This window comes from Pectinophora gossypiella, chromosome 21, assembly GCF_024362695.1.
Source record: "Pectinophora gossypiella chromosome 21, ilPecGoss1.1, whole genome shotgun sequence".
In the NCBI taxonomy this organism is placed as follows: Eukaryota; Metazoa; Arthropoda; class Insecta; order Lepidoptera; family Gelechiidae; genus Pectinophora; species Pectinophora gossypiella.
The window spans coordinates 1,214,436-1,240,982 of NC_065424.1; the positions used below are offsets into that span (position 1 = coordinate 1,214,436).

The 26,547-nt window shown below is 37.7% G+C and overlaps 1 protein-coding gene across 3 annotated transcripts in view; it reads left to right on the forward strand.

Annotated features, from left to right (window-relative positions):
• LOC126376650 (retinaldehyde-binding protein 1-like) overlaps positions 1-25,940 on the forward strand; it is a 29,614-nt gene extending 3,674 nt beyond the window's left edge. Inside the window, exons 1-6 of one of the 3 annotated variants that reach the window (XM_050024191.1) lie at positions 4,125-4,227; positions 21,123-21,391; positions 22,634-22,855; positions 23,589-23,782; positions 24,433-24,549; positions 24,823-25,940. In XM_050024191.1, the coding sequence (XP_049880148.1) occupies positions 21,133-21,391; positions 22,634-22,855; positions 23,589-23,782; positions 24,433-24,549; positions 24,823-25,065 (1,035 nt within the window). In that variant the 5' untranslated portion in view covers positions 4,125-4,227; positions 21,123-21,132 and the 3' untranslated portion in view covers positions 25,066-25,940. Of the gene's footprint in view, positions 1-4,124; positions 4,228-8,380; positions 8,468-21,122; positions 21,392-22,633; positions 22,856-23,588; positions 23,783-24,432; positions 24,550-24,822 lie in introns of those variants that run through there. The other 2 variants (XM_050024190.1, XM_050024189.1) reach the window with 2 other exon arrangements.
• Positions 25,941-26,547: the final 607 nt, after the last annotated feature.

A 26,547-nucleotide genomic window follows, 5' to 3' on the forward strand; every position in this document is an offset into this window, starting at 1 on the left:
GTACAATACAAAAAAATATATAATCATGTTTATACTTACTCCCTAGATGAATTCGAAAACAAATTCTAAACTCATTGGTTCTTTTCCATCTGCTTTTCCATATGCGGCAAATAAATGGGTCGTGTACTAAATTGGTTCAAGATATAAATAATAAAATTCTGATAACTAAATAAAGTCAGATCTAAAACTAACGAAAAACATTTTATTTCTTCTATTTAAGTTATTTAATGAATTTTAGTGAAGAAAAACGTAATAATAAGTCGGAAATTTACTCCCTCCGGTTGATTGAGGGGAGGCCTGTGCCCAGCAGTGGGACGTCTATAGGCTGTATAATGTATGTTATGTAAGTCCGAAATTTTATCACGTTATAACAGTGTAATTTTTCAGTTTTGTTTCCCGCTAAGTACCTAGTGAATGTTATCCGAGGCAAATCTACAGCCACATAAAAAAAATGTTTTGTCTTATTTAAGTGTTACAAAAGAGAAATCGTTGAGAAGTAGTTTTGAAAAAAATCCAGTCTGTATTATTAGAGTTTTATTTTACTGAATTATTACTTTAATGATCATCCGCCGTAAGGCGGGGTGTTGGAAACAGTGTGAGAATTAATTTTGAAGTCACAGATTAATTAATTGTCCCCCTTACGCAGTGGGGTAAAACAGTGTGCAGACAATTACAACGATGAGACTACTAACTACTTATTCACCAGTAACCATTCTAAAAATAGAATGGCCGTTTTATTTTTTGTGAATTTAATAAATGAGTGACTATTTTCTAGCGGTTATGGGAATCACTGCTTTTTTTTGTTTTTTTTTTTTGTTTTGATTTTCCCCGAAGGGTAAGGCAAAGGGAAATATGCCCATACAGCCATGTCTTACGTATGTTTTTTCTTGATGATTAATGAAATGATGAAAGGTGATGATGATGAAACCTAAGCCCTCACCCTCGGAGTAGACTCCTACTCCGAAGCCCAAACGAATTACTCAAACTCAAAAGTCCGCATAAACTTTTGAGTTATGAAGCGGCTTCCTGCCACGAAGCGAAAATAGGCAGATACACTTTGTTCATTGAATACTCCAATATAATAACACTCGCGAATGTCTTCCGACTAACTTAATGCGATCATTAACCACAAAACACCACTTCGTATTAATTATTTAGATTATTCAATGAAGTAAGCAACTGTCCCGTTCCCGTTTCCCGCCAAAAAGCCTCATGAGTGATTATTTTCTAGCGGTTTTGATTGGGTTTTGGGAATCACTGTTTTTTTTTTTGTTTTGGGTTTCCCCGAAGGGTAAGGCACAGGGAACTATGCCCATACAGCCATGTCTTACGTATTTTTTAAAATTTATTTCAATCACCGGGAATCACTGCATTAGAATAAAAAAAAATCCAATTTATTTATATATAATTTCTATGGCTTTTTATAGTAATCTAACCAAACTACTACCTTTTTGATGTTACCAGCGGAAAAATCATATTTTATTCAAAATGAAACGTTTATCGTCAACTCTCTTGGTCTAACTAATACACTTCTCATCAAAAAAATCGAAACACTTCCGTTTTCATTGTTTCTGTCCGAATTTAACACAAAAAAGAATTCATACGATGAAAAAAAATACATAAATGTATAGCTGGCAGTTTGGCCATTACAGTAATAAGCGAAAATTCTAAATTCAAAATTAGAATTTCATTTGTTTATCTTATAAACGAAATGAATCACTGTTTTGAGACAAATGTGTGTTTAGGGTTGGAATACATTTAGCGTTTAAAAACTAAAAATTGGCGCCTATCCTTAAACTTTTTGTTTTTTATTTCAATACTGTGACTTTGGGACGTCTGAAAAAAGGTTTTTTTTCTAAAACGTATGGATACTTCGCCCACAGAAGCCGCCCAAGTTGTGGCATTGCTGGATTCTGGCCTTAGTCAGCGTGTTGTGGCTGCAAGACTGCATCTAAGCCTGTCATCTGTTCATAGAGTCTATAAACGTTATCGGGAGACTGGTTTGTTCACGCGCCGTTCAGGATCTGGCAGGAATCGGGTCACTTCTGAGCGAGATGATCGATTTATTGTAACAACTTCTTTAAGAAATCGACGCCTTAACGCTTTTCAACTGCAGCAGCGGCTTCGTGTTGTACGAAGGGTGGCTGTAAGTGACTCTACAATTAGAAGAAGGTTGAAGGATCGTGGACTGGTACCGCATAAGCCAGCAAATGGGCCGAAATTAACTGCAGACCATCGAAGAGCGCGCCTTAACTTTGCACGTGAGCACCTAAATTGGTCATACCTACAGAACCGCCACCATAGCTGACCTTTTCTTCAATGCAGCATTGTGCATAGCGTTCTCCGTCTCTTCTGTAGACCTTGTTCCTTCCGTCGTTACCATACAGCATAATTTTACACTCATCAGAAAAGAGAACTTTGCTCCACTGTAGGTATGACCAATTTAGGTGCTCACGTGCAAAGTTAAGGCGCGCTCTTCGATGGTCTGCAGTTAATTTCGGCCCATTTGCTGGCTTATGCGGTACCAGTCCACGAACCTTCAACCTTCTTCTAATTGTAGAGTCACTTACAGCCACCCTTCGTACAACACGAAGCCGCTGCTGCAGTTGAAAAGCGTTAAGGCGTCGATTTCTTAAAGAAGTTGTTACAATAAATCGATCATCTCGCTCAGAAGTGACCCGATTCCTGCCAGATCCTGAACGGCGCGTGAACAAACCAGTCTCCCGATAACGTTTATAGACTCTATGAACAGATGACAGGCTTAGATGCAGTCTTGCAGCCACAACACGCTGACTAAGGCCAGAATCCAGCAATGCCACAACTTGGGCGGCTTCTGTGGGCGAAGTATCCATACGTTTTAGAAAAAAAACCTTTTTTCAGACGTCCCAAAGTCACAGTATTGAAATAAAAAACAAAAAGTTTAAGGATAGGCGCCAATTTTTAGTTTTTAAACGCTAAATGTACTCCAACCCTAAACACACATTTGTCTCAAAACAGTGATTCATTTCGTTTATAAGATAAACAAATGAAATTCTAATTTTGAATTTAGAATTTTCGCTTATTACTGTAATGGCCAAACTGCCAGCTATACATTTATGTATTTTTTTTCATCGTATGAATTCTTTTTTGTGTTAAATTCGGACAGAAACAATGAAAACGGAAGTGTTTCGATTTTTTTGATGAGAAGTGTATAATAGGTATTTAAAATTTAATGGTAGGTGATTTCCTTATTTTTATTCAGTTTTTTATCACCTATGGTATTTATTATAACTAAATACTTAACCATGATTTTTAATTGTAAATGGTTTTGGTACTTACAGCCATAAATTTTACAGTATAGCCTCGTCGGAATGTCCATTTATTAATGCTTGACATTGTTACCCAAAAGTTCAGTAGGCTAGACACAGTTAAAAAACGCGCGAAAACTTTCGATCGCCATTCCGTGCGCGGTATTTAAATTGCGAACTTTCGTTTGTCTGCCGAAACCAGCCAGTGTTATAATAATGATGACCGAAAAGTGATCTCATCAATTACTTTCTCTTTCAATATTTTTTCAGAACAATTTCATTCGGTTGTTTTATGCTAGCTATCTAAATCTGAGTTGCTATGCCAAATATAATCTCTGCTTGAATAGGCGCGGCCATGAATTGCAAGGAGATTGCAAGTCTATGAAAATGAGTTAGTCGTTGTAGCCAAAACCACAAAATAATAATCCTCTTGAATATCTTAACGTATTCAAGCAAGGACCAAGTATCAGAACTAATACTTGGTCCTTGTATTCAAGATGTAAAGTAAAAATTACGAGAGAAAGCCACTTTGACGGTTTCTTAACCCATTTTGCCTAGTCAACGGGCAGGCTAAGATCATAAAACCATGCAGCCTACGTCTTGTGTTTTAAAAGGAGTAGTTTATTGAAGTCTGCGGATGAGTCTATCGTAAGCGAAATTGCGTAACTTTGGCGACAGGTTGCATCGGTGCCATCGTGTCAGGGACGCCATGGACACACTAACCCACACTTGCCTTATTGAGGAAGCTATACACACGAGTGTATTATAGATTTGTATTAATGTAGACTAGTATATATTGTCTACTAGTATATTGGCACGTAGGAAGCGTCGTCGCGTCGCCACTACGTAATACAATAAATGATCGATGAAAGGAGTAGATAGAAGACATCATACAGCACGCTTGATACGTATTGAAGACATTAGGAATACAGGTGATGAGGTAGGAGGCTTATTTTATATCTACTTTATTCATAACGATGTGTCGCCTAGTGATAAATCCTATTTAAATGAATTCGCAAAGCTTTGAAATTGGAACAGGTGTTGATATTACGACGAACAAAAAAACAAGTTTTTGAACGTAAATGCTAATGTCAAAATTAAGGTATATGGGTCAATAAACGTTCAGGTGAACTTTACTAGTTTCCAAATACTAGAAAATCGTGTTTTTTTTTTAAATTTGATAATCAGGTTATTTTTAGTCGCACTATGTCGGAATAAAATGTAGTAAGTAGAGTGTGTCTCATATCTTGTTTGTTTTATAAAAGGACATGTATGAAGGTGCTTTATAGTGGGATATATTATAGGGTGGTGTGCTCTTATATAATTTTTATATTACTTGCGGTGAGATAAGACTCTTGCGCACCAGTCTTGTATGAAGACTTGATATGGAGTAATATGTTGTATGGGTCATGTCATCAGATTGCGAAAACTAAAGTACCATCTTATGTACATCTTCTACATAACGTGAATAATAAAATTCCCCTGCTCAGCCTTTACATAATAATGTTACAAGTACTTCAAGAGAGTGAAAATATATATTGTGTCATCTTAAAGGCTATGCATGTAGTAGGCTTAAATAGAGGTGGGTTGATTTAAAACTCATGAGTAAGACAACCTGCAGTTACTTACTTCTTTTTTTGCTTTTAGATGAACATTGAACCATAAAGCGACAGTTTATCAACTTCACCCAAACAATTTTATCATTTTGCAAAGGACTCCATAGGCCACATTTGGTAGTTTTGATTCTAACTTGGGTTGCATTTGCAATTGCAATAATTACGCTAATGTACGAGATGGAAGTAAACCATAGTTTTACAGAGTAGACAGACAGCAGCCCTAAAGTTGTTAAATACGTACGTAGTAGGTACAACTTCACTTCAATTAACTGTTTACAAACTGCGCCATTTCTTCAACCTACACTAATGTTGGTAATTTCAAAGATGGCGTAATGGCGAGATGGCGGGAAAAGGGTCCACTAAGTCGGTTACTGGTTCCAAACTCAAACCTCGCGCGTTTACATAACTACTTGTAAGTGTCCAGTCTTGATGGCAGTTTCGCAAGCAAATGGGCGGGAATTTATACTAAGTATGTTTTAGTAATAAGTACATTTTACAAGTAAATGGTAAATAATTTGCGATTTATTTAAGTACCTACTTACATAAGTAGTTGGTATTTTTTAAAGATTAAAGTGTCGCTTAATTTTTTAATTGCAAAGTTTTTTAATTTGTTTTAGTTTTGAATACTTTATTCTGAAAATGTACGTTACAATTGTTAATAAGGGCAACAACGTTATAATAAAGACTTTTAGAATGTATTTTTTTTGTGAAAAGATTTTTAAAATTTTGTATTACTTAATACATTCATTAATTTTAAAATAAAAATATTAATTCATTGATAAAAAAAGGCTAGGCATCCACCACAGGCTTCGTCAAAAACAATCAATCTATTAATTACATCAAGTTTTGGAGTAGCCGCACCAGTAGTGGTAGACCAGAGAGAGGCCGATCACAACACTTGTAGTCACGCAGTGAAAGTCTTGGCCAGCAGAGCAGAATGGGGCCGGTGAGTCATAGCTGCTTTAACTGTAGTCTTAACTGGCCACTGCCCGGCTTAAGGCTAGTACCTATCGATTAGCTTATTGGTAGGTACTGAACATCATCCCTCAGGGATGCATCAGGTTGAAAGGATACGCGGTATACCAAACGCCTAGGTTACTTCTCGTTGTGTCAGATCGGTACGTCGCCCTTTGTCATTAATTTGTTGTTTTTTTTATATATTTTTAATATTCCCGCTTTTTTTTTATCCTCGTCTTCAAGTTTCAAGACTTTAGGGCTATTAGAGTTAAATAACTCTTTCTTTCAACGATACATAGAAAAAAATATCATTGGGACCCATTAGCATACCGTAAACCAGAATTGGGTGCAGGATCGGAAAAATGACACTGTATGTCACTGATTTGCTTCTCAGACTTGCTGGTTCGAATCCCGGTACTGGATTTGCACCTAGTTATCTTAAGTGCGATTTTTACTAATACAGTTGGTTCGATCACTACAGATGGCAATACGGCAATACGGGTCGCGATCTATTACGTAGTATCTGAAGACTCGGTGAAACGTCGGTGAAACATCTTGCGATGGACTGGGGATATAGTCATGAGCTTAGGTTGTAACGATCGCCTACAAAAGCAACTTTTATACAACATAAACAACTGATTGCTAGTCTAATAGGTACTAAACACAGCCTATCGTAGGCAATCAATAAGTCACGGCAAACAAAAAACGTTGTGGCACCGGAGTATATTCCGCCATGTCGTTCCATAAACCTCTCAGCACGCTAAAGTGATTCTGCTCATCTTCAACCTTTAACAAAGTATTTCGCAAGTCAGCCTTTTACTAGGAACTGAGATAAAAGGATCTAGAAATAGTCGCTACTGCATATTAGCCAGGCAATTAATACATTTAAGTGCTGGCTTTATGAGTTATGACTAAGTGCACATTGTTTTTGTAATGGACCGTCTGTATGCCTCAGAGTCCTTTCTGAATTACAAAAGGAGACAAGACTGGCGTCGCGGAAATCTACTAAGAATGTTATTGTATTGTAGTTACTGTTTAGTGACAATTAATAGCGTCCCGTTGATGTAATGGAGTTGTTGACACTGAAGTTATAATTACGTCAGTGTCAATGTAATTACGTATCTATCTATTCATTTGCTGTAAATTTTACCGGATGAGAGCCTTCAGCGCTCCCCATTTGTCCGGTTAAGTAGTTAATGCCACCTGCGGCAAATCTACAATAAGTCACGTCAAAAAAAAAGCTGTAAATTATGAAGCAATGATTTTTATTTCTAACAGGTTTTAGTTTACAGTCTTTAAAATGCCTAACTTACTAAGAAAAGAGTTGTGATTGTAACGTGTAAGATTAACGAAAGGAAATAAGTTATAAAAATACAATAAAGTTTCAATAAAAGTGCATTAAACTATTTTACGATCGTAATTTGGTGCGCGTACGCAAGGGAACAGGTAATGAACCGCGTGTCCCACGGGACGACGATTCGGCAGTAACGGGACGTCCACCACTGGTACATTGACCCTACTACGCTCTACTTTTTTAATCGTTTGTTTTTTAAAATAAATTGGTACAGATTGCATAAAAATAATCTTTGTATTGGATTTGAAATTAATTGCGTCTTGTCTAATGTATTGAAATCGGTGGATTACTGGCAAGCTACGCGACCGGCTAGTAATATATTCAATAAGTATCGCTAATAGTATCTATTGTAGGACTTTCATAACAAGTGCAAGGTGTTTTCTTGTCTTGTGGTTTGCCCGACCCGACCTTGTCTGCCTACGTGAGTTATGTCTGTACTTTTTAAGTAAGTAGGCAAATAAAGATGTTATCAGATTTGCTTTCTGACTTCCAAGTTTACATGTTACTAATTCAGTTAATTATATTTATAATGCAATAAAGAACGATAAATTGAAGTTACGTCAAGCTAAATCGAATGTTACCGCAGTTTATTTTGTGTTACGTTTGAAATGACAAATGTATGCAATTTGAAAGTTAAATGCACTTTAGATACTGTTACGTACGTTATGTAAAATGCGTGCAGACAATAATCTAGTACGCTACTTGATGATAGGTTGCCGATTATGAGATAAGTCGTTAGAACAGGAAGTAGATGGCGCATTTTTTAAGAACTACTTATTGTAAAAATAGTTTAAGATTTTATCATTATCATATAACATGGTTGCTAGGAGAGATAATTAAATAAAATAACAGAGATTAAGTCCGAAGTTTCTAGCTGGACACCTAAATATAGGTAACTATTTATTTATACCTAAATGTAACACAAATTAATATAATAATAAATATATTTTTCCAAAAAACTATTTATTTTATTTAAGTAAGTATCTTAAAAACTCTGTACACTATACGAGTACGAACCTGCAGTTAAGTGCCTTAACTTTATTGAAATATGTAGTTGATTATACTCAAACTTGAACAGTAAGTAACTTATAAGTAAGTACTTGTGTCGCAATTTCGGGAGCTAACGGTACGGGTGCATCGACCGAGGCAGTTGCAGTTGCCCATCGTTTATTGTGTGACGTGCCCACAACAGTGCCAGACACCCTTGGTTTTTCATTTTAAGATTTTCGAACGAAAATGTGACCGCCATGTTTGTGAGTTCATAGATTATTTTATTATCTTTTTACAGTTTGTTTTTTTAAAGGTTTTTTTTTGGTTTTTAAGGTGCTTTATGGTACAAAATTCAAATTCAAAAATATCTATATATTCAGTAGGTAGCATGGTTAAGTAAGTACATTTAAATTTGACCTAACGAACGTCTCATCCGCCTAAAACTACTGCAGCTTCTCACTGTATAGCCGGGGAAAATAAGCTGCAAGAAGTAAAATTATACCATTTTATTTACTTCGTGTGGTGGAGTATATTTTGGCTAGGAATTTGTTATCAGACGTCTGGAAAACTGCTTCGGAAGCATTAAGCCGTTGTTACTAGCCCGAACCAAAGTGGAGTAGCGTGGTCGAGAAGACGTCATTCTAAGAATTCCATATTAAGCACCAGAATTAGTTTAGTTGTTTATCATTCCGAGCACGTATTTGTATAAGTATGTGGGTATTTTACATACCTACCTATCAACCTGTATCATCCTTATAATACGGTTGCAAGTTGTTTTTGATAACTCTGTCCACTTCAATCGATGTGCCTGTCTGTTAATCATACAAATTATTTTCTCTTGCAATATGTGGCGGCTATATTCACGGAATAGAAGATAGAGGTTGAAAGGGCCAAGTGAGTGCGAAACGCGCGCCGTACAAGTATGAGCGAATTGATCATACTTCAATTTGCACTCCACTTATCAGCAAACTTTACGACACACGGAGCTCCGCGAAAATATATAATATTAAAAGGTCGTCTTGTGTATTATAATAACTCAAATGCAAGGACATCCTTCCTAATCATAGGAAAGCTAAAAACATTACTTTTGTATGCAATATCTTACGAAAAGTAATAATAAAATTGCAGTTTATCACATAAAACAACACACACAACACACCCACACACAGCCTTCGTGGTCTAGTGGTTAGGGCGTTAGACTCACGATCTGGAGGTTCGGGTTCGATTCCCGATGGGAATATTGTCGAAATCACTTTGTGAAACAGTCCTTTGTTTGGTAAGGACTTTTCAGGCTTGAATCACCTGATTGTCCGAAAAAGTAAGATGATTCCGTGCTTCGGAGGGCACGTTACGCCGTTGGTCCCGGCTATTAGCCGTAAAAACACCTCCACCAATCCGCAGTGGAGCAGCGTGGTGAAGTATGCTCCATATCCCCTCCGGTTGATTGAGGGGAGGCCTGTGCCCAGCAGTGGGACGTATATAGGCAGTTTATGTGTATCACATAAAATATCATAGCCGGTGAAGTGGCTATGGAAATTGAGAAGCTGTAGAGCTAAAAGAGAGTGGGGTTGTAACCGGGGACAGCGGTTCTAATACAAAATGCGCGCCTTTTCAATGTCTTTTAACCGGGTGAGAGCCTTCAGCGCTCCCCATTTGTCCGGCCGAGTAGTTAATGCCATCTGCGGCAAATCTACAACAAGTCACGTCAAAAAAAAAACCAATGTCTTTCCCCGATACCGACCCCGCCGGCGTGGTCGACGATTTCCCTCATTCAGCGCTTATCGCTATCGACCCACTAGGGTCGATTAATTCTTTCAAATATTTTTCCTCTCAGACGACGCCCTGAGCCGAGGTTCGCGCCCAACTGGGCACCCTCAGGCCTGTTGTCTTAAACGTTGTACCGGGTGAGAGCCATCAGCACTCCCCATTTGTCCGGCCAAGTAGTTAATGCCATCTGCGGCAAATCTACAATAAGTCACGTAAAAAAAAAAATAAGCAATGTCTTTCTTCTATTCCGTGGCTATATTAGTCAATGACTCTTGCTCTAACTTCTCATAAACTCTAGAGCTAAGATACCATAAAACTAAAGTAGAACATTGTAAATACAACTTATACAGTTTAATCTTAAGGTTTAAATTACTTGTAAGGTTATCTTTGACGTCAAAGTTGTACGATGCTGGAATTTTAAAGCGGTTATTGATAATGTCAATGAAGTTGAAAACTGGAGACGCAAAGGAGATTTATATACTGATTTTATTGTGTCACTTGTAGGATAGAAAGGATTTATGCGTATATTTTTTTCTCTATTCACCATTTGGCCGGACAAGTGGAGCATCTGGGGCTCGCATCGGATGTTTTGCAGGATTGCAACAATTTCAGACTACTTAGTACACTTGTGGCTTTGCAAAGATAAGGAATGATTTCGTTTGATCTATTTACCTCCACCATTGTGTTTGTTATAATAATATGTATGTGCCATAAAACGGTTATATCATTGTCAGTTATTTTATCGTAATAGTAAATAATCAATCGATGGTGCATATTAATTTTGATTAGACCGATTAGACATACCTATCACTGGCTTTTCTAAAAGAGTCCTAGCCTCGAAAGAAAGCGATACGGCTCACCACCTATCACGTTGGTAGAAACAAAAAACTCGGTGAGGTGTCGGCACTTATTTCATTTTGCGATGGATGTACCTCTGACTACCCCAATTGGGATATAGTCGTGAGTTTTTCTTATGATGTTTGCATACTCCACCTATAAGTATTGCATAGCCATGCCTGGAATATGCGTATCTCTTGACAAATAAATAGCATTGGATTGGAATACTTAAACGTTTGTCTTTGACAGAGAGACATTTTAATGGCAATGGTTGGTGACATTATACAGCCTCTCGAACTTAGAAAGAAAATCTACATTGTATTAAAATACTATTTCCGGTCCGCGGAGGTCCGTGTTGCTCTATGACCTCATCATCATCATGTCGTCCAAACCGTATCCGGCGACGGCGACACCTAAATATCTATCCCGTTGCTCTGGTGGGCTCTGATGTGGCTGGCGAAACCGAACTTGTGACCGGACCTTCAAGTCTATGACCTACTTAGTGAAAATCATTTACCGTTTCACAAAGTTCTTCACATATATCTTTTTTAAACCTACTTATTGAATGTTGCATCATTCATAATTTTCACCCGACATTCTTAATTTGAATTCCGCGCTCATAATATTTGAATAAAAAAAATATCCATTCAAATGGTTTTAAATTAGCGTTGCAAAACGCCGAGAGTAAGTAAGTACTTACTTAGTAGCAAATCGTTGGCCAACATCTTGCGTCTCTTGTACGATGTCGATTGCGACAGTTACGTATGTTGGGAAAACTCTTAGGCCATGTTCGACCAGCCTACGGTAATCAGTGTTGAATGACTTTTCCGATGAAACAAATCAGCGTACCCCGCCTTGTCCCGCTATCTCGATGCCGTGTGCACCAACCTTAAGAGCTAGATAAGATGATGACAAGACTTAAATGAACACACGACAGCTATTCAAGGAAAATCCGGCAAAACCAACTCTTTGTTACTTTGAATATCACAGTGAGCCATTGATTTCTATACTTACCAGCGTTCTTGTACGTGCTCAGAATTATTCATAAGAATGTGTTAATCTATTCTATCACATGTTTTGATATAGCTGTTCGCTTACCATAAAATAATTTAACCCTTTCAGCGCCAAGAGTTTTGATCAAAAACGTTCACCACACGCCACGACATTAAACATGGTTGATTTACTAGTGTTGGCAATATTGAATATCGATGTTTTAATTTGTAGTAAGTAAATAAATCATTTCAGAAATATATCTATAGCTATTTTTAAGTTTTATGGGTTTTATTTTATTTTTATATACTCCTTGAAACATTTTAAAATGTATTAAAATCTCAGTGGCCTATAAATACAGTGAACAATCACACAAGTAATTATGATATTAGTTGCATCACTACGTGTCTGATATATCAGACTTTGGCGGCGAGGGCACGAAACTTAAATGTCTGATATATCAGACTTTGGCGGTGAAAGGGTTAAAATGCATTGAGCTTAAATACAAAACATAAAATGGGTTTTGTTTGTCAACCTGGAGGTGTCGTAGAAACCGACTTGGAACATAACATAAATTGCTTATATATGTCCTTTTAATGAATCTTACTCCACCACGTTTTTCCATTCCATTTCGTCTAGTATAGCAGCGGGTGAGAGCTATCCATTTGTCCGGCCAAGTAATTAATGCCATTTGCGGCAAAACTGCAATGAGTCACGTCAAAAAATAGCAACTACGGATTAGGGTCGAAGATTTTAGGTGCCCTCCAAAGCACGGAGTACGTTTCTAGTATACTTACGCAGTATTTGAAAATGTTGAACTTGAAACTTACCCTGATTTTCAGAGACCAGGGCGCTCCAGAGTTGTTCTGATAAAAAGTCACGATAAAAAAAAAACAAAAATCATAATCTTGATATACATATAAGAGTACCTACTTGAGTCCTAACCTAGTTACTTTTTTTATTTGCCTATTAGGCAAAAGGACTTAACTCATACAGCCTATAAACTAGTTACTTATAAACTTTGCTATAAGTAGGTACCAAGTAGCAAGTAGGTACTTTGAAGTTGCGGTAATCTGTCACTATACTACAAGCTCAAGGTCGAAAGCCATTAGTAACGGATCAATTTACACAAAATTTTACAACCTGTTTAAGGAATTCTATTATGTAAAGCTGAATGAATAAACATTGCGGGCTAATATTTAAACAAATAGTGGTATTGGTTTTTATAACAGGTAATAGAGCTGGCAAGAAACTAATATATGCACTAGTGGTGTGATTTGATAAGGGATGTCATTGTTTTTTTTTAAGATGGAATGGTTTTTTTGGCATTGACTACATGGCCAAGCAGCTGGTTTTCTTAACCGTTAAAAAATTAAACGCATTGTCTGCTAATGATCTTCTATAAAATCTATTTTTCACTCTTCTTTTTATCGTGTGGGTTATGAGGTTATGAGACGCCAAAGGCCCCTGACGTGACTCATGTAACGACTACTTACATCAGTAAGGGTAACCGAGACCAACGGCTTAACATGCTTTCCGAAGCACGATTATTATAGGATTATCTTACTTTCGGACTATCTGGTGCTCAGCCTGTAATATCTTAACCAAACTAGAGACCACAAAGTGATTTTTGTGATATGTCCTTACCGGGATTCGAATTCGACGCCTCCGGATTGTAAGCCCAACGCTTAACCACTGGACCACAGAGACCGTGTTTTTTACTTAAACTTTATAACATAACATAATATGTATACGTCCCACTCCTGTACACAGGCGTGGGACGCCAAACAATCGAAGGGGGTATTGATCATACTCCACCACGCTGCTCCACTGCGGGTTGGTGGCGGCGTAAACTTTATACTTGGTAAAAAAAGTAATTCACCGTCATCGGCCTAGCGTTATCCCGTTTTTCACAGGGCCCGCTTACCTAACCTGAAGATTTGACAGGTCCGGTTTTTCAAAGCAGCGACTGCCTGTTCGACCTTCCAACCCGAAGAGAAAACCAGTCCAATAACTCACGTACCTCCGAGTCGCATTTCTCGGGCACGTGGGTTTCTTCACGATGTTTGCCTTCACTGCCGAGCACGTGGTAATAATTTATGATCAAACATGAATTCGGTTCGGAATTTGAAAAAAATAATTCAAATAACAAAAGAGAATCGTTCATTTATTTAAAAAAGTTAAACATGACCGTGATTTGTTTAAATTAGGAACGCTTTATTGAACTTCACGTGAGCTTTTTGGCGGGAAACGGGAACGGGACAGTTGCTTTCTTCATTGAATAATCTAAATAATTAATACGAAGTGGTGTTTTGTGGTTAATGATCGCATTAAGTTAGTCGGAAGACATTCGCGAGTGTTATTATATCGGAGTATTCAATAAACAAAGTGTATCTGCCTATTTTCGCTTCGTGCCAGGAAGCCGCTTCATAACTCAGAAGTTTATGCGGACTTTTGAGTTAATTCGTTTGGGGTTCGGAGTAGGAGTCTACTCCGAGGGTGGGGGCTTAGGTTTCATCATCATCATCTTTCATCATTTCATCAATCATCAAGAAAAAGAATACGTAAGACATGGCTGTATGGGCACAGTTCCCTTTGCCTTACCCTTCGGGGAAAACCAAAACAAAAAAAAATGAACTTCACGTGATAAATGGTATGGAAACGTGTTACCTACATAAGTACGTGATATCATTAACAAGCTTTTTACAATATATTGTTGTTTGATTAATAAGTAACTTGTAATATACTATATTGTAATTTTTATTAGAGTAAGGTCGTGTTACTGGCCATATTTACTTATTTATATGTATGTGGTAGTACAATACAATACAAATATACTTTATTGCACCAAAATAAAAAGAAATAATTACGTCACTGGAAAGGCAAAATTACGTAAGCGCCAAAATAGGTATTTTGGGTTTTTTATATATTCGGAATCAGCGTTTCATTCTGCGTCGATCTGTCTGGGCAGCATTGCGATACGAGGACTTTTTTGGCGCTTACGTAAATTTAAAAATAGTTGACTTTTTTCAATTCCAGTTTCTTAAACGACAAGATTTTGGTGTTTTTTTCGTGACTGGTGTATAAGTAATATTGTGTTCCTATATAATAACTACATATTAACTTTAAGTAAATTTGGCATTCTATAGTTTGAAAAGTATCATTTTATTAGTAATTTTGGACTACTGAAAATAAAAAATAGACTATGTATAAGTCATTTTTATTTACAGCTTTTAAAATAAGTAAGGCGTATAAGAAAAAAATGTCTTAGCATGTTTATGCAGTGAATGGCGTATAAGTAATTTTGACTTACAGAATTTAGAATAAGTAAGGCGTGTACGTAAATTTGCCTTCGCATTTTTATGCTGTTATTAAGCAAGTTTGTGGGCTAGCAGTAAGTTTCCCAGGAAGTTATTTTTTAACAATAGGTCTAAAAGTAAAACTATTTTAGAATTGATTTTATAATTTATTAGCGACCCGCCCGGCTTCGCACGGATGCAATGCTGAGGAAAAATGAAATTATTTACGACATCACATTAAAATCCTCAAAAATAACAGTATTTCTACACTATTTATTGGATGTTATTATACTTACCTATAAACTTTCCTCTTGAATCACTCTATCTACTACAGAAAATTGCATCAAAATCTGTTGCGCAATTTTAAAGATTTAAGCGTACATAGGGATATAGGGACAGAAAAAGCGACTTTGTTATACTTTTTAAGTTCTGTCGTTTGCATATTTAGCGCCAATTTTGAATCGAGAACTCAAAATTCAAATTTGTTGGAATTTCGAATATCAAAACAATTGAAAGCATTAGGATTAATGCAATTGTTTAGTCACAGCGTTGGTTTGAATCTGTCAGGTCACGTCCGAAAATGAATCTTACAAAGAAAAATGTTCTATAACTTTCGAAGAGGCCTACCGCGACTTCAGTGTTTCAAACAGTTAAAATCTCTATTCCACGATGAAGTGCCATGTCTGCGAACCATCGAACGCTGGTATTTAGAATTCGAGCGTGGACATCCGCCTTCACTGAAGATAATATCGTTGCTGTGAGACAACTAATCCTCAAAAATCGTCATGTGACATACCGAGAATAGAGGTGTTATTAGGCATTTCAGGGACAACCATTTAAACGATATTGCAAGAGGCACTTGGTGTGAGAAAACTAGTTTGCCGTTGCATCCCGCATTTTCTGACGATCATAAGGTAGCCCGCGTCAGATGGTGTAAGAAAACTCTTCAGAGGTTCAACCGAGGAGAGTCAAATCACGTGTACGACATCATCAGTGGTGACGAATCTTGGATTTATGCTATTATCCTGATTCCAAACAACAATCCACAGTTTGGGTCTTCCAAAACGAGTCAAAGCCGACTAAAGTTGTTCGCTCTCGAAGCACTTCAAAGAAGATGGTGGCTACCTTCGTGGAGAAAATCGGTCATGTTGCGACAATTGCACTTGAAGATCGTAGGACGGTTAATGCGGATTGGTATACCACAATTTGTTTACCACAAGTCATCGCCGTACTTCGAAAATCTAACCCAAAGCGACGCATGATGATGCGCAGGGGTGCAGGATGCTGCACCATGACAACGCAAGCTCACACACCGCTCGTCAAACGATTATTTGAAGCAGGAAAACGTAGAAATTCTTGACCATCCTCCATACAGTCCTGACCTAAGCTCCAATGATTTCTTTACATTTCCTAAAATTAAAAAAGAAACTCTTCGCGGTCAAAGGTTCCAGTGCGATGAAGAAGCGGCCAACGCTTTCAAGTCAGCCATTTTGAACACCTCTACTTTGGAGTGGAATAAATGTTAAATAATACCTGGTTCGAGCGAATGGAAAAGTGTATTAAACTTCGTGGTAAATACTCTGAAAAACAATAAGGGGAATTATTGAGGAATTAGAAATTATTGAGGAATTAAAAAGACTTGACCCTTCCAGAGACTTGACTAGACTTAGAGCCACGTATGCTTGTCCTAATTCAAACAATTTTGAGCCCAAATATACTACTGCATGGTCGACTGTGCTGCAACATATAGCCCACTAGGGCTCTGTTTTCCGCATTTAGACTCTAAGGTGGCCCATTATGCGTGTAATTGTTGACTACGTAAGCCAACCTATCTCCTTCCAGAAGCTCAGAAGCCTCCTGGGGATTTCCCAGGCTTCGCGGAGCGACCCCATTCCTTTGAGGATTTTTACCCATTGTGCCGACACTCCCGTGCATTCCAGGATTACATGGGGGGCAGTTTCTTCTGCGTCCAGACAGCCTCTGCAAAGTGGGCTGTCCGTTATCCCTAAGTTAAATAGGTGCTTGTTGAGTGGGCAGTGACCCGTTATACTGCCCACTACTATTCGGAGGTCATTGCGGTTTAAGCGAAGCAGTCGGCGAGTGAATTGGATATCATAGACATGATATCCTTCGACAGTCTGCATGTGGGCAGCTGTGCCCATCTGTCGTTGTGTAGTTGCTGGTCCCTTACCCACGAGCGTAACTGACTGAAAGGTATCGGCAGGATTGGTTCGGGTCCATATACCCTGGTGTCTGATCCTCTCCTTGCCAGTTCGTCGGCGGCATCATTACCCAGCGATCCACTGTGCTGCCCTGCATATTATGGACGGTGGATGCCAATAACAAAATTAAGGGCAACATCCTTCTTTCAGTCATTTTGTAATATCGTCCATCTTGGATTTGAAATTTTGACATAATGACAGTATTCTACTAGTGTAGTCCTATCATTTGATACCCATATTGAGGGGGTTGTGGAAAAATATGTACCTAGTCCGCTATTTTGGAACGGCGGCCATCTTGGATTTTAAATTTTGACATAATCACAGTATTCTACTTGTGTAGCTATTTCATTTGATACCCATATTGAGGGGGTTTGGAAAAATATGTAATCCCCCATTATGTACCGGCTGCCATCTTAGATTTATAATGTTATTGATTTTATTATATTGTATTGACATCGGAATTAAAGGTGCGTACCAAATTTCAGATCAATCAGACAACAGGAAGGTACTTAAATTGCAATATCTAATTTTGATACAAATATACCGTACGGGTTTAGCTAAATAAAACCGTTTAACCCTTTCACGGACAGAAACCATGGGTCATTGGTGGTTCATAATAGGTAGTATGACACCTTGGAATCGGAACGTCCGTATACGTTCTGTCTTTGAAAGTGTTAAAAAGAAACTTTTACAAACAGATAACGGGTTGTACGCTATTATTTATATTTTATGAAACTTTATTTCTGGCACTTCAGTATTTTAATAGCTATTTTTATAAATCAATTGAAGTAATAAGTAATTTAAGGAGGTATTAAGAATAATTATTTGTCTCTTACGTCTTTTTACCCATGTAAGATATTACAAAAACTTACTTTAAAGAATCTTTGGTGAACTGACATAATCAATCGATCACTTTTTAGGCAATTTTCACATAATGAAAGCAGATGTGTAAAAGTCGTTACAGTAACTTTTACTCCGCTAACATTAGAGTATTATTATATTTAAAGAAATATTGTCGTTCTCGTATGCATTGTCGTAAGAGCTGTAAGTAATTTTGCTTCCAAATAATATTTTAACCAGATGGCGGTTGAGTAAATTTGCTTTACTGTAAACTGAAGTCATTTTTACGTAAGCGCCACTATATCTTAAAATAGCAATCCAACTGTTATGATATGTATTGCTGGACATAGAAAATTAAAAAACAATGTAACCTTACATTGACATCATCTAAATTGGATAATTGGGTAAAAAGTTATGATAAAAAAACGAAAAAATGAAACTTTAAACGGCTTTTTCTCGAAATGGCCTTTTGGCGCTTACGTAATTTTGCCTTTCCAGTGACGATTACAAAAGACTCTTACTATGTACATGGCAAATGGCGGCCTATTGGGGTAGTATGATAGTTTCTTCTTAGGGTTATAGTCTGAAGCTAAACCGCGTTACCTAATCTTAAGGTGGTTCGATTTCCATACTAGTTTATTTACTCAAATATAGGCACACGCCACTTAATTTTACATTGAAACTTATTTCGTTGGCATTTATTTTTGTATATATTTGCGTGAAATTGCTTTTCTACAGAAAATACTGTTAAATCATCCTAAAAACGAGATCAATATTTGTCTAAAACGTATAACTTTGAAACAATATTGTGTATAAAATCCAAAAATAAATAATTAAGGCACCTACGCCATCTATTGACGCTTGAGCGCCTAGCTAACCGTATCGAACCACCTTAAGCCATATGTCTGTAACCTGTTGTACTTATATACTTACTTAATAAATAAATAAAAGACTGTTATAATAAAAAAAAAGTAAAAAAAAGTAATAGTAAAGTGAGTAGTAAAGTTGTTAAAGTATATTTGATTTGATTTTGATTAATATTATAACATGAAAATAGTTTCGAATCCTGGCTTGAGCATAAACTACTGAATCCTTTCTACTTTATGGGATTTAAACATAGCTGACGAAGAGTGAGCCGTATTACAATATACCTCTGTCTACCCTTTCGGGGATACAGGCGTGATGCTTTTTTATGTTATGTTGTTATAGTCTGAGATAGGTAATAAATATTTTTCTACATAATCTGTAGTGTCACAGCCATAACAGTAAACTTGTGACGCTGTCTACCCCAGTAGGCATTGTGGGCGAGAAGTTTTTTTATTAAACAAGTAAGTACAGTCATAAGAAATATCATGTACCCACTTTAGAACCCTGTCGCACTACCATATTTGACATTTAATGAGGCTTACGGTTTAAATTGATAAAAAAGTTAATGTGACATGGTTGCAAAGTGTATACATGTTAGTAGGTACCTCGTGACCGTACTTAAGTGATTGAACCGAACCTATTCATATTATACGCTAATTAGGACATGCGATAATCAATTTTAACTAGTGGAATTACCAGATTTGAGATAGCGTTTATAGCCACGCGCACGCTTTTTTCGAATGCATGCATGCGTGGTCATATGCGTGTATACGTGCAAGTTGGTTGCGTGTATTAAATAACAGTGGTTTCTAGTAGGTCAACCGTTCACGGACGCTGTTCTGTGATTTCATAGATTTGCAGGAGTATAGACGCGTTTTGTGTCATCTGAGATTGAGTATCTTGAAGATTTTTTAAGGTAATCAAACTTACTTAAGTACCTATAAAATGTTTTCAATCTTCTCTCGGGGTCTCTAATTAAGAAGTTTGTCATTGAAATAGTTTTACGGCTATTTATACAATCTGCTTTTCTTATATCGTGTGGGTTGTGGGGTGGATTACCAACCTCATCAACCTTGGTGTCAGGGTTATTACTGAGCCGCCAAGGCCCCTGATATGGCTCATGTAACGACTACGTTCTTATATATATTAACCGGCTTAACACCGATCATCTTACTTTCAGACAATCAGGTGATCAGCCTGTAACTTCCTAATGAAACTAGGGAGCACAAAGTGATTTATGTGGTATGTCCCGAATGGGATACGAACCCGGAACCTCTGGATCGTGAGTCCAACGTTCAACCACTGGACCAGGGAGGTTGTTAGTTATACAATATTAACAGAGTTGGTAGTTGTGTGTTGACTAATAGAACTATAATACTTACCTACCTACTATAAAATTGATACCAAAATACTGTTAACTGTTAACCCAAATGCTAAATTGCTTTCTATAAAGTTGCCTTAACTTTCCCTACAATCAATCATCATCGTGGACAGCGCTTGCGCAACTTGTTCTCTTCTTAATGCGTCACTTGAGGGCCTAACTAAAGTGGATTAGAAGTTGAAAGTTTATTAAAGACAAATAAATGACTTACAAGGCAGATTAACATCATAGAATAAGGAATAATATTACTTATAGAACGGCAACTCTCCGCTGCCCACCAGCTTCTGAGCTAGGTTTACCTCACCCCCCGTCGAACATGGTTTAGACTTGAATCGTAGCATCAGACGTCACACACACAGATGCACGTGTACGAAAACGTCAATGTGTGGTGTCTGTGTAAAACGAGCTTTTTTGTATGAAGTGTACGGGGTGCGTTAACGTCTCAGCTTATTGATCATAAAAATAACTCTTCCAGAACGCCATGGAATATATACCTACCTACATTTGAACTAGGATTTTATATTTGTCACGTAAATCCAGGGGCATCCTGGTATTGGGCTAGTTTTCCCTTCGCAGTTGCAATGTCAGACGGGCTCTCGCGTCTTTAAAAAAACCGGACCTGCCTAATCTTCAGGTTAGGTAAACGGACTCCATGCAAACGGGATAACGATAGTAAAAACTAGGGGAAATAAAATTATTTTATTTTATCTTCCAGCTAATCCAATATGGCGACGTCAGTCCTCCAACCCGAAGAATGCCGTCAGCACGAGCCCAAACCCGACATCTCCGAGTCCCCCCGACTGACTGACGATGAGCGGGTCCAGATCCTAGAGGCCAAGGAGCGCGAGACAGGGGATCTGCCCCAAGAATTAAGGGAGAAAGCTCGCTTGGAGCTGAGAGAGGAACCTGCGCTAAGGGAACAGGCGCTGGCACAGATGAGGCACTTCATTGAGAAGCATCCTGCTATCCGGAAGTGTAGGACTGGTAAGTTTTAGCTTATCTTACCTCACGATCTAGAATGTTCTGCACATAGGCCAAATTAAGAGTAGGTACTCGATACCTCCGAGCCTGTACGGAGATTTTGGTGACAGCGGAAGACACAGTTAGAAAACACAGTTGGCTCGAGCATCTATCACGTTGGACTAACAGAAAGCTCGGTGAGGTGTGGAAACTTAGTTCATCTTGCGATGGATACCTCTGACTACCCCAATTGGGATACCGTCGTCAGCTTATGTTATGGAAGAAGCAAAAGTGATGTGTCAGGATCGTATCATCCTGAAGCGTTTACGCCTAGAGTCGGGTCGCCAGGACTGTAAGGAATAACATCTTTCGTTTCAATGCCGTAGCTATAACACAATACGAAACGTTCAAAATACAGTAGTTCGGCTGCAGCCGAAAATTTCACAATGATTAGATTCTTCAAGAGACGAGGTCTTTGCCCAGCATTGACCTCCATGCGCCTACTCAACATTCCTTTGATGGCATGCAATCGTTACGCCTCATCAATATCCAATCATCACCACTAATTTAAGCCGCATACTTGTCGGTGTAGTGTCCATGGTACTTTTTTAAGGAAAAATAGGGCAGTGGTGTCTTGCCCAGAATAGTCTATTTCAAAGCTGTCCTCCTGTCCGCCTCTGAATAGTACTGACTGACAGTTAGTTTCGTCCTGTATTGCCGTACGGATTGCTCCCATCTACGCCTCTGCAACCGTTGAGATCTTCATCCGTATCCCTGAGCAAGGGTATCTAATATCCAATATCCTTTATTTAAATACTTACTACTTACTGATATTAGTTGCCGTCGAATTTGCATTTTTGTGTAAGTTGTTATATTTCTTGATGAATGGAGCTTTACTTAATCAGCTCATCGGCCACATAAGTCATAGAGCGACATGGACGGTACTGCTCTTTTCTTTAAGTAGATTATAGATAGATACGAAGTTCAATGATCGGCAGTTTCTGATCTCTTTCCTCTGCTTATTCCGTTGTTTGTGATGTATTTTTATATGTAATACTTACAATACAATAATTCTTTATTGCACAAAAACACAAAGAAAATAACATTAAAAAATAGGACAGGAGAAGTACAATAGAGCGGCCTTATTGCTAAAAAACAATATCTTCCAGGGTTCCATTGTTATTACCTGCGTGTTTTGTTTGTATTTGCTCCCAGTCCGTCATACTTACATAAACAAAATGAATAATTATCCATTCTTCTCCACAGACTCACCGTTCCTCCTCCGCTTCCTCCGCACGAAGAAGTACTCCATCCCTCAAGCATGCTCCATGCTGGAGCGATACCTCACCATCCGTCAGATGTACCCTAACTGGTTCCAGAAGTTAGACCCTTTGGACCCTAAGATCGCGGCCGTTATCGACGCCGGGTATTTGGTGCCCCTGCCGAAGAGAGACGCTGAGGGGAGGCGAGTGGTTTTGTCTCGTATGGGTAAGTATTTTTTGTTGTTTTACAGTGTTTTGTTGGGGATATTCGAACAATGTTTACGTAATGAAAAGTTTTGAATATTTTATTCGGCAATAAACTGTGTTTGGCAAGTACGCAAAGTTGGATTCAAAATCCAATGAGGGACTTTCCAGGCTATGTTCCTCAAAAGCAATATAGATGGCGCTGTAAAGAGTTTCCTTCGTTCAACCTTCTAATTTCATGGATAACATACATATGCATCTTTCATCTATGTTTTTGGGTATAAATGATGACCCCTAATTATGTACCCAAGTAATGAAGGTACTTAGGTATTTATCACGTCAAATCTTGATAGCGCCATCTATAATTATTGTTGGGGAACGTAGTTTGGAAAATTCCTCATTGAAGCGCTATGTCGTGATGCTATCAGATAATCATGTGGTATAAAGTTGCATCCATTGTCATTCATCTTGTAATTTTGTGCTATCTGACGCTCTGCACTGATTTTTTTGACGTCACATAATGTAGATTTGCCGCAAATTGCATTAAGTACTTGGCCGGACAAACTTGTACAGTCATGAGCAATATAATGTACCCACTTTAGGACTCTGTCGCACTAACATATTTGACATTTAGTGATACTTACAGTTCAATTTGTCAAAAAAGTTAATGTGACATGGTACCAAAGTGTATACATATTAATGCTCGTGACCGTACAGACATGTTTTCTATAACTAAAATAAGATCGGTTCTCCAGGCCGCTTCGACCCGCACGTGTACGACAGCAACGTAATGGCGCGCGTTCACTCCATGATAGTGGAGCTGCTTCTGGATGAGCCCCGCTCGCAACTGCTCGGGTACTCCCACGTCAACGACGAGGCTGGCATGCAGATGCCACACGTCAGCCTCTGGTCGCTCAACGACGTGCGGATCATGCTCAATTGTATACAGGTACGAATGATATCGCGACTGTACAGGGTGTTAGTGATGGGATGATTCAGACTATGATTCTGAGTTGATATCAAGTAGAATTTTCCGTCGCGAAATTATTATTTTTTCGTGTTTTTTTTTTAATTGTAATCAATTTTATACTTCTGCGATGGAAAATTCCACTTGATACGAGTATCAACTCAGAATCTTGATCTGAATTTTTAATCCTTCAGTTTTCGTTACGATGTCACTAACACCCTGTATTACCTACCTACCATTTGCGTGCTTACTTATCGTCCCCTTATAGTGAGTTCGATGTTTTACTACACATGAAAGTATGTTGTGAGAGCGCCTTTAAAAAAAATACATTCGGATATAATATGTGATTTTTCTTAGAAACCCTCACAACAGACAAGCAAGTTTCAATCCAGTTGAAAATTGTGGTCTATATTTGTATAACTCATGTGATTTTTCAAAAAGGCGCTTGTTACACGGTTTTCTCTATAAGCCGAGACAACTACCTACGTAGAACTTAGACGAGAATTATATAAAAAATGGAATAATTCTGTGACCTTTATCTACTTATAAAAGTACCTAGTGTATGTATTTACCGCATAAAGTTAATATTTATACTTACAAATTCAAAAGGGCTCTTCTTTTTCTTTTCACAGAACTCTACCCCAATGCGTCACAAGCGTACACACTTCGTAAATATTCCTAGTTACGGCATAAAATTCTTCGAGTTTGCCGTGTCACTGCTTAGCGATAAACTTAAAGATCGTGTAATGGTAAGATATTAATTATAAAGTACTTTGTGAAACTTTATTGTTGGCCCATATCAACAACAACTCGTCTAAGAAAATTATAATGATCAAACTCTACATTATTTTCATAATTTCCCACCTGTCATGATTTAACCAATCAGCAACGTGTTAACTTGCAATAATACCAATCACAATTAAAAATAACAACTATGCTAACTTCATACTTTACCAACATAACCATCATACCAATAGAACGTAACGTAAATATTTGTGTAATTTATTTTTCTTGTTTTTCAGTTCCATCGTACTTCTGACGAGTTGATGAAACATGTAGATCCAGCGATTTTACCCAAAGAATATGGCGGCACGGTTCCTTTGAGGGATATGATTGAGGAATTAAAGAGAAATCTACTTAAACGTCGCGAAGATTTGCTGGCTCTGGATGACATGTGGGTAGATTTACATGCTCTCGAGAAAAATGACATAAACCAAGACTTGCATTCAACTGCTGGATCTTTCAGAAAACTGGAATTAGACTAAATTATTATAAAAATAAAATAAAAATATGCTGTAATGACAATATTTTGGAGCCACTAATTATTTTGATAAAAAGACATGCGCGTGGTTGGAGGTGATTTGTAGATCTACAGTAGGTAGGGCGATATTGCTAAAGCGTGTATTTTGATGGAAAAATGTAATTTTAGAATAAGAATTGTTACAATTTAACAACATATTGTATATTATTGTTATCAAGAAATAGGGAAATAGTTGAAGTGAGATCATAGATAAAACATTCCCAATTAAAATGTGATGGTTTGTTTAGATACCTAATGGTTTATAACATTTAAGATTTACACATTTATAATAGGCCCAGATCTCAAACTTGCGTCATTTTATTTAAGCAAAAAGATTGACTTCGGAAATACTCATTATTGCGATGAAAAAAGGTGCTTTGTGTAAAAATCTCTGTTACTGTCCCTTTTATTTGTAAACTAGTTAGCTAGTGGCAGCCGTTGGTGGTGTCACGTTACCATTCTGCTTCGATTTGTCATTGTTTTTTGACATTATAAGTCAGCGTTTTTGACATGTCTAAAATATTTTAATCTAAGAAATGTTTTAGATTTAATATCATGTAGTATGACACGTCCGTGACATGACAACCTGACTGCTGCTTTTTAATTATAAGTCCTTTTGCGCACTAATAAGAATAAAATAGTATTGTACTTTTATATTAATGGCTTTTTACTTATTTGAAAATAAGTGCAATTAAATTATGTTACAGCTAATCAGAATCACAGGGATAATTATGTCAACGTAATTTCTGTAAAGAACTTTATTGATTTTGTTTCTAAATTGTTAAAAGGTATAATATAAATATTTTTGTAAGGCTTATAAAATAAACTATATTAATGATGTATTTTATTTTCATTAGACTTGAGTTCGTCGATTAACTATCGGCCTATCTCCCTAGGAACTGTCGTGAGCAAGGTGTTTGAGAGGCTGCTACAGCCCGAATTGCTACGAAACCTGGATATTGAGGATGCACAGTTTGGCTTCAGGCCTGGTGTGTCAACAGATTCGGCGATTGTCAATTTAAAGTACGCAATGGACTATTACGTTAATCGTGATACGCCAGTTTATGCCTGCTTTCTGGACCTCAGCAGCGCGTTTGACCTGGTGAATTATGAAATTCTTTGGACCAAACTGCGCGGCTTTGGGGTACCTGAATCAATCGTTCGACTGTTGGCATACTGGTACGGAGGACAGACGAACTATGTGAGATGGGGCGACACGACTTCCAACGCATACAGGTTGGAATGCGGTGTGCGTCAAGGTGGGTTAACCTCTCCGGACTTATTCAACGCGTATGTGAACGGGCTGATCGGTGAACTGAGGAGCACTGGTGTCGGTTGCCATATTGACGGTGTTTGTTTTAATAACCTCAGTTACGCGGATGACATGGTGCTCCTCAGTCCATCGATTGGTGGACTCAGAAAACTTTTGTCTGTCTGTGAGAGTTAT